Source organism: Cydia amplana, chromosome 1, assembly GCF_948474715.1.
Source record: "Cydia amplana chromosome 1, ilCydAmpl1.1, whole genome shotgun sequence".
In the NCBI taxonomy this organism is placed as follows: Eukaryota; Metazoa; Arthropoda; class Insecta; order Lepidoptera; family Tortricidae; genus Cydia; species Cydia amplana.
The window spans coordinates 19,204,692-19,214,311 of NC_086069.1; the positions used below are offsets into that span (position 1 = coordinate 19,204,692).

General features: G+C 35.1%; 1 protein-coding gene across 1 annotated transcript; it reads left to right on the plus strand.

Moving 5' to 3' along the window:
- Positions 1-638: 638 nt before the first annotated feature.
- LOC134649903 (limbic system-associated membrane protein-like) lies at positions 639-9,164 on the plus strand. Its single transcript, XM_063504737.1, has 10 exons — positions 639-799; positions 1,365-1,504; positions 4,013-4,208; positions 4,372-4,503; positions 4,748-4,942; positions 5,557-5,614; positions 6,598-6,856; positions 7,599-7,683; positions 8,080-8,202; positions 8,767-9,164. The coding sequence occupies exons 1-10, from the start codon at positions 748-750 to the stop codon at positions 9,120-9,122; spliced, it is 1,596 nt and encodes a 531-aa protein (XP_063360807.1). The 5' UTR covers positions 639-747; the 3' UTR covers positions 9,123-9,164.
- The last annotated feature ends 456 nt before the right edge of the window (positions 9,165-9,620 follow it).

Consider the following 9,620-nt stretch of genomic DNA (forward strand, 5'->3'; position numbering starts at 1 on the left):
TACCCTTTGGGTACGGAACCCTAAAAAGGTAGGTCAAAGAAGTTCAGAGTAAGGTAAATTATTTCACTACATCTACATAAAATGAGGTTAATTGTTTTTTTATGTTATTTGAATATACATAACTATAGAATATGTATATTTCTATTCTGTAGGACTTGAAACACGATTTGATTAATTTGCCTCAACAAAAAAAATCTCAAAGTTTTGTTAAATTAGGTATTAATATTTCTTAAAAACCTAAATTATTTCATTACTACTCAAGTAAAATACCCACATATAATTCTATAAAAAAGCTCGTACAATTTTGAAAGTCTAAAATTACAAAATAACTTTTTACTTAAATAATAATGTTATTTGATTATTAAGTAATTAACGCCAGCGATATCTATAAGTGTAAACGTCTATTTATGTTGGCTCTATGTAGTGGGCGAACTTAAATCTATACAGCCGCTAAAAATATATAGCCATATAGCCGATTTAACATCTTATATATAGTCTGTCCCCATAACACACGTAATTGATGGCTTCCACCCTGATCTAATTTCCCTGTTTAAGCTCAATTTTGTGACCTTTTTAATATTACGTGTTAATTCAAGCGACATTGTGGGAATTGACTATTTTAATTAGGCTGGTACAACACACGTTTTGGTCATTCACGATTCAACTAGCACCGCAAAATTGTCGCAAATATTTTAAGTGATGTTAGAATAGTTTTATGTCGAAAAAAAATATTGCACAAATTTTAAGATGAAGTGGGCTTTTTATGTAATCGTGTTTGTGTATATGTTTTATAGAGCAGGTGAGTAGGTATATTAAAAAATTACATTTACAAAAATAAGTGTAAATATTTTCGAAAATTGCTTTATTAGGATTAGATATGAGGATATTAGGTATAATTTGAGGATATTTTACAAAAAAATGATGAACGGTATTGTATCTGGAGAAGCCCAAACTTGGTATGTTTAGAATAATAATTAATTTAAAAAAGTTGACTGAAAATGGAGTGATATATTTTTAGAATCGGCTCAGAAAGCCCTTTCATTTAATACCACACACGATTTTTTTAAAATTCCATACAAAAACAAAATGACGTCATAACTCCTCTCCTTTTTTCTGTTTTTTTTTTTTTTCATACCTCTAACACCATTTGCAGTATTTTACTGAATTTCGCGGTGTACCGCTATCACTAAGATCTAAAACGCACCGACCAATGAATAGTAGTTTGTAATTATGATAAAATATAAATGTCTAAAAACCGGTCCCTTATACCAAAAAAAATATTGCCGGTCTATTATCACTATATTAACTTAGTGTAATTCAATTTAAAAGAGCTCATGCAATATTCAATGGCTCATGTTTTTCAGTTTATGGACTAAACACTAACGGAATTGGCAGTAACCAAGTAATAACACTGGATGACAACTCTGATTATGGAGATGGGATATTTGTTGCCGCGGGAGAGAGAAAAATTATTAGCTGTAAAGCTTCGGGTAAAAACCAAGAGGTATGACTAATTATTAATTAATATCTGGGTGACCGACCTTCGCTCGGAAAACATAAAAACTCGAAAATGCGCGTTTTCCCAGAGATAAGATCTAGCTAGATCGAAAACCCCCATAACACACAACTTCAAGGGCGCTTAAAAAAATAAAACATACTGGGTAATTTTATCTTTCTTGACATTAATTTTTTTTTAAATTCTATTCAAAGATCTAACGATAGTAAATGTTATCATACTGAATTGGCCTATCTATCAGCTTAGCACACAAAAAAAATCAAGCATCTACCGCAATAATTCACGTCACCATAAATAAAAATCTCATCGTACTCGGCGATAGGTGAAAAATTAAAAAAAATCATAACTCCGAAAATACGAAAAATCGCGGAACATACATGGGGGTGATTCAGATAGTCCTCTAGGTCCTCTACCTCCCAGCTTCAGTATATCACTACTTCTTGGGACACCTTGTATATATATATATATAAATAAATAAATATATAAATAAACAAGAATTGCTCGTTTAAAGGTATTAGATTAGGTATTAGATTAGGTAAGTACCTTAACTGCCTGGCGAAAGTGGGCCATGGGTAGAATAGTAACTCTACCAGTAATACGCGCAATATGTATGTCCAAATGTTTGTCTTCAATTGCCTTAACTGACACCTAAATTGTTTTTAATTTTTAACAAGCAGAAACGTCTGCGATCGATGCTATCTCACCCAAGACAGTAATTTTTCCACTTTTAAATTTATTCTAAACCTAAATTGTTATTTTCGCGGCACGTATAGTTACGACTCGGTCACGACATTGCATGTCGAATTTAGACCTTTCGCCGTTTTCGCTCTCGGTGATGATTTATATTTTATACACTTTAGGTACATTAACAGTTTAAAATACTGATTCTAAAAGAAGATTCTAAAACAATGCAATAATAGTACATTATTGCAGAGGTCGGGAAAGGGCAATTCGTGGATGAGCTTCGATTCCACGAATTGCTATTCCTGCCGAGGCAATTATAGTGCTTTTCTCCAAACATGCGAGGAAATAAGGTAAAATAATAATTATTTAAGCATCAAGCATCACTCAAATCGAACCTTCACGTCAAAAATGTCAAAAACAATTATTTTTAAAAGTTAAGGGTACAAACTTATTCTGCCAGTCAGTACCATTCAATATTCGTTCATTCAATATATTGTGCAATATAGTTGGTCAAACCAATTTGTCAGTCAGTAAGAACTATACCCATCCTTTACTTTTGGGTGCTAGTACTAGTATAAGACAAATATAGTATGATTCTCTCTGTCTATGTTTGAAATGAGAAAGTCCTTTGACACACTATATAAGCTTTATGAACACGGATGAGATCCTTAAAAAAATATAAAAATAATCTTTGATTTTATTAAGCAGTATTCGCACGATCATACACGAGCACAACGGTCTTGTAAGAACGAGACAAGTAAGGTGGTTTATCTTACTATCTCACTCTATCCTATAGCTTGAAATGATAGCTGATCGGGTCGTGTAGACGCGGCTCGCGGCTATAATAATTGGCTGTTTGCGTTTTTATTTTTAAAAAGTAAAAAACACTACAGTAATAAGTTATTACTGTAGTGTTTTTTTCATTCCCGTCCGCTAGAACAGGACAGCGATAGTTTGATTTTTTTTAAATAGAGTTTGACAATAACGAAGAACTTCCCGTACTATTTTTGCTACAATAAGGTGAACATTTCCGAGCATATTGGAGAAATAGTTATTTGTACAACAAGAGACCAAAGTTTGATATTTCTTCGAGTGCTTATTTTGAGTCCCGTGCAAGCGAAAGATTCTATACTCTAATTTAGAATCTTGAGCGTAGTAAGGGACTCAAAAGCGCACGAGATGTAAATAACTTTGATCTCGTGTAGTTCACAAAACTTTTCACCTCAGCAGTGAGAACATATTATAGAACCCGAAAAATGTATTCCTTCTTCATCACTTACCTCTATTCACTCATGTATTCTTAAGATATACCAACAATTAAGTTTTCACCTCAACAGCTCGAACAAGGGTACTTTGCTACTTAAAAACAGTGAGCAAAATCGCATTTTGCTCACTGAGTGAGACAAAATGAGATGCGATTTTGCTCACTGTTTTTAAGTAGCAAAGTACCCTTGTTCGAGCTGTTGAGGTGAAAAATATTGTATCTAATCTGGTTTAGGATGTCACAGTAGGGGGGAGGTCTATTGATCATATAATAATAGTTAACCGCAAGTGAAGAGAGGCCCCTGAGTGATGACTAATTACCAGCCAAGATAACAGGAAACTGCGGCAGGGCACAGCGCCCCACTCATGGCTATACAATCAGAGTTGACCAAGTTAACTCTGTACTTACACCTTTGTCACGTCAAACTCGGTGTGTAGTTATTAGTTAGCTTGGTCCGACTATTTTACTGTTTCCATAATCATGGCAGAACAAGACATCAATGACACTTAGCACTGTTAGCAGTTGTCAACATAAAATTATGCCTGCAGATAAAATGGTACAACCCTAAAGGCCTCGCCATATCTCGCATACAATCCGGGCGCGTGTACACGTCGCAGTACTTCGTGCAGTCCCCGCGTGCGCCGGCGCTGGTGCTGAACATCACGGAGGCCGAGGTTCACGACAGCGGAGTGTGGGTGTGCCGCGCGGGAGACACCGTTAGGAATGTCTCTATTTGTGTCATTGGTAAGTTTCCGAAGGCTTTAGAGAATTCAGTGATTATTGAATGAATTTCTACGTGTTCGACCAAGTGAGCCACTAATGAAATATTGTCCCTAGTTGCTAATTGTTAAACATGTGTTACCTCTAACTAAAGTTAATCCTTGCCCTTACGTCCTTTTGTGTTCAGATCCTACGAATTTCGAAGGAACACCTACTGAAGTAGCTGCAGATGAAGGTCGCTCCTACACGTTGTCCTGCCAGACCAAGGGAGAACCTGAGGCCACGATATCATGGACTAGAAACGGACGAGTTATAAACGGTAAAGTAACGTAGGTAATAAATAAGAAAAACTCATGCACTTCCGTGTTTTAACCATACTGGGTTAAGCACTTTTGGAGACACGTTTCTGAGATATCAACAGTTTTATTTATACATAGATTAAACGTATACCTACTTCGTCTCTCCAATGTAATTCTTTGTTAGCTTTTCCAGTGGCCGATTTACCACACCGAGAGTATTTTTTATATGGTTGAACAGTTCAGTCATAAACATATTCTTTACAGAATTTGATTACCAAGACATGCCAAAATACAAAGTAATGACGAAATATAACAGACAAGGAATTGAGGGATTACTTACTATTATGTCACTAAGTGTCGAGGATAGCGGCGTGTATACTTGTATTGCCACCCAAGAAACGGAATTAGCGGACAAATGTGGAAAAAACCAAACTGTTGATATTGTGCTAAATATTAACCGTATGTTGTTTGAAATTATTGATTGATTTATACCATCGTCATAATTCGCTTGCCCTTTTACCATTCGCTTGGGATTAGTGCAGCATGTCTTTTTCTTTCATGCCTCTCTGGCGTCAGTCATCTCATCATTCACCTGTTTTCTTTTGATATCATTTCTCACACAGTCCATCCTCATTTTCCTTTCCTTTTACCTCAGCATTTATTCCTAATACCTTTCGCGTCACATGACCTACGTTTCTCCGCCTTTAGGGCCCAATGATCTTACCAAGACGACAGGTATTACGATAGTTTTATAATTTTTCCCTTCAATCGACCCTTCGATACATCTGGGCGTCGCCGTCGCAAATGGTTCTTGTCAATTATTGAGTGATTTAATATGTACAGTTGTAGACAAAATATTTTAAAACGTACCAACGAGTAGTATATTATGTGAATTTTATTTATCAAAAATGTATAATTAGCAATTTTTTTGTTTTGAATTCACCTGACAAGTTCTGGCAGTTGCTGGTTATTGGACAAGGATGTACATAATTCAGTTAATTAAAACTTTTTAACTTTGTTATGAAAGTGACCTTTCCTGTTATATATTTGTACCAACAAACCGTCATTTGCAGACGCCCCTACATTTGGAGAAAGGACGAAGGAGAATGTTTACGGAACCGAAAGTGAAAGGTGCGTTTTGTTCCTTTTGAATTTTAAACTTAGAAAAATCTTCTAAATTAGGCGATTCTGGAACCCTCCCAACAATAAACGGTATGTTTATCAGATCTTCCGTTGCCGCCCACTCTATTCGCTAGCAGTAGAGGTACATGTTTATATTTTAGAACCGGCTGCTGTTTGGCGTTTTTAGTCCCATGTGTGCTCATAAAACATAAAAAATCATTTAGTCATTATTTTGGAATTAGGTAACCCGTAGAAAAAAAATAGCCATATTTACAAACACGAACTTGTATTCTAAATCCAATAATATTTTTGAACACTGCTTTGATAAACGTTGATCAACAACATCCAATAAAACACTAACGATATCTATCACTTTTAAGAAAGTAAAACTTGTGACTGAATTCCAATCACGAACTTTCCCAAAGAGCTATCGTTTGACCCTTTGTTCCACCCAGTTAACCAAGTTTGTTAACTGGTTATCTATGTAAACCATTTCTTCCGCAGAGAAAACTAGTTGTATGAGTGGAATTGTTATTCCATATTCTTAACCGAGTTTGACGATTAGTTATCCAGAGGGAATGAGTCTTCTGCATAGAAAACTAGTTATCTGAGTGGAATTGTCCTTCCATGTTCGTAACTGAATTTGGTAATTAGTTGTCCAGGAAGAGCGTATTGAGTATGTACTGTCTCTTCCGAAAATCGTTTTTTCTAGATTGCGGTTTTTTCCATTCGCAATTTTTACCATTTTATTTTTTCCTCAATAGCTTCCTTTTCCGTTATCCAGAGATAACTAATCGTCAAACTCGGTTAAGAATATGGAATAATAATTCCACTCATACAATTTCTCTGCGGAAGAAATGGTTTACATAGATAACCAGTTATCAAACTTGGTTAACTGGGTGGAAACAAAGGGGTATAACCGCGATAATTACTCGTCTTTTTATTTTATTGTATGTATTATTAATCAAGAGAAATGTATTTATCGGTTGCAGTTTATTTCTAAGATGCGAGGCTGATGGCTACCCTCTACCAACCTATAAGTGGTTCGTAAGAAACGGAGGAGCAAATGCAGTACAAATACCTGACAAAGAAATAGTTTTCGCTGATAATGGCTCCGCTTCTGTTTTACCAGTAAAGGTGACAGAGGACAGCTTTGACAGTCAGTACATTTGTCAAGCGTCAAATCAGCTGGGAGATGTTGAATTGGAGTTTCATATACTGGAATCTATGGTTCCTAAAAAACCTGATGAGGTAAGTCATAGACTAGGAATCCTCTAGACGGAGTTTAGAGCAATTATTTCATGAAACCGATGCTGCCAAAAATACGGGAGTGCAGGGGGACGAGGTGAGTGAATCCCGTGCCGTGATTGGTCCGTTCAAAGACACGGACCAATCACGGCACGGGATTCTGACACTTTGACTCGAAGATGGAGTAAAACTACCGTATATAGTGGCAGAGGGGGTAGCGTTACTATGCTCAGTCTAGAGGATGTCTTGTATATGAGGTAAGTTATTATTATTTATTTATTACTTACTACCTTATCTATTACCATGTAAAATATTACTTGTTTTGATGTTTTTTACTCGACCATGCAATGGATTTATATTTAACTAGCTTTTGCCCGTTACTTCGTCTGCGTAGAATAATCCGTACATATTACCGTGTACACCTCCATAGCAAGCCATCCCAATTTTCACCCCCTTAAAGGATGATTTCCGGGTTAAAACTATTATATGGTGAAATGGAAGGAACGGAAGAAAATATGTGGAAGTGGAAGTTGTTACGTGGATCCTAAATACGCGAACAAAGTAGTTAGCAGATAGTTGCTAGTTGGTGCTTGATTAATAACTAATGACATGTAATGGTTGTACGGTAATGACCACGCAAACACTACCGTATAAAATATACAAAAAAAAACAAGATGCAGTGAAATCATCATATTTTGCGACATATTTTGTTTGTTGATTGTTCATGAAAGTAAATCGTTTTCAGGTAGAGATTAACGAAGATCTAACGACAAGTAAAACCATTGTTTTGAATGTTTCGTGGAATGAAGAAATACGATTTGACATAAGCAGTAAGTTAATCCCGGTCTCGCTATGTTTCATGCATGTGTTCCGTTTGCTTTGGATCAGGGACTTACCTAATGAGAGTCATGCAACTCCGAAACACCATGAATTTGTGAAAAGTTATCATAAACATTCTCAAAATTATCTAGAAATTTTGTTTTCCAAGAAAATCTATCTATCTACACAATGTTGTTATTACAACATCTGACCGGACGACTCTCGACGAGTGAAGTCCTTGTGACCTGGACAAGTTTGTTCGTTGTTAAAAAGAGAAACACGTAATTACTCATTTTAACTTGTTCATATTCGAATAAGTTGTCTAAGTAAATACTAAACATATAGGTCATTTTACAGTTGTATCTCTAATCTATCCTAATTAACTCGTACTCTTTCTTTACTTTTAGAAATTGAGGTACAGTACATGCCAACGGCGCAACTACCAAGAAAAAGAGCGACTGCACTGAGAGAAAGAGATTGGAAACATTCAAGACTATATTCAGCCCCGACTGGTGAAGTTCTTGAAGATAGTATGTACTCCTTTTTATGAGTCACATATAAACTAGTATACAGCTTATATTTTTGATACGACCACATATCGAAGCAATGATTTTCTTTTAATTCATATGGATTTCCGCAAAGTAACACCTGGTTCTATTACCTAATTAAGTTTTCAGGTTAAGTTTTTAAACTATATAATATTTTTATGCGGGATTTTTGGTAGTAGGTAAACAGGAATTCATTATAATTTACTTCTTAAACGAACGGTTCGGGAAAATAATGCTAAGTAAGTAGCCGTTTTAAAAGTATCAAAGTAACCCCAGAATATCCTAAAGTCACCCAGTCAGTCATTTATATGTTATTAAAATTTTAAGATATGGGATCAAAGTTATTTTTTGCTGCAGTTATAAACAGAGAAGAAATTTAAAAAACCAAAAATGTTTATTTGTCGTTCAATGAATTGCAACTGAAGAAAAATTGTATCGGCTTATAATTTGACTCTTTAATTAAATCCAATCAACTGAAAAGAAAAAAAAATGTTTATGATAAGTAAGTATATTTGCCTTTTATCTGTAAACGTTGCATAATTGCAGGCACTATGGCTGTATTAGAGGGTTTAGAGCCATCGACTGAGTATTGGGTGCGATTACGCATCAAGAACGACATCGGTGACTCACTGTGGTCAAACTCAATTAGGGCAGCAACCAAAGAAGGAAAAAACGACGCCGAAGAAGAAAATGAAGAGGAAGACGAACAAATAAAAGAAGATCGCGATGTAGAAGAAGCCACTGAGCCCGAGCTAGATACAACTGAAGAAGATTCCCTTGTTACTACAGAAAAGCAAGCAACGCCGCCATCAGAAGATTCTGGAAGGTTTTACGGCCTGTTCTTTGCCGTAGGTGTTTTGATAGTGGCTGTCGGTTGCACTTTCGTTGTAAGGATGGTATAGATGTTCATTATTTCGATATTATTTCATCGTTATTTGTGTTTGGCTTTTATTGGATCGATATTATTGACATTAGAACCATTTAATTTTCTTAACGTAATTATAATAATTTGACTTTTGATTTGACGAAAGTGGTATTTATAGATATACAAAGGCTATGTTGTGAGGTTGGTTTGAATTGAAATGAGTAACTATGGTCTCTTGTTGCGTTGATATCTTCTTATTTACCTTATTTATATTTATTACTAGTAATAACGATTAATTGATGTGCAGTATTTTCATATTTATTTATTTTATTATTCGCTTAATGTTTTGTTTAATTTACAACTAAAGAGGAGCTGATAGTGCTGGAGAAATCTGAACTATAATTATTTTCAAACAACATTCTGTGGTGTGTGAAATAAAAAGCATTTATTCGCAACTAAGTATGTTTTTTTTATTCCAGTTTCAATAGTTACTTTCGAAACATAATAAAATAAAAATTTAATAAATCGTTACTAC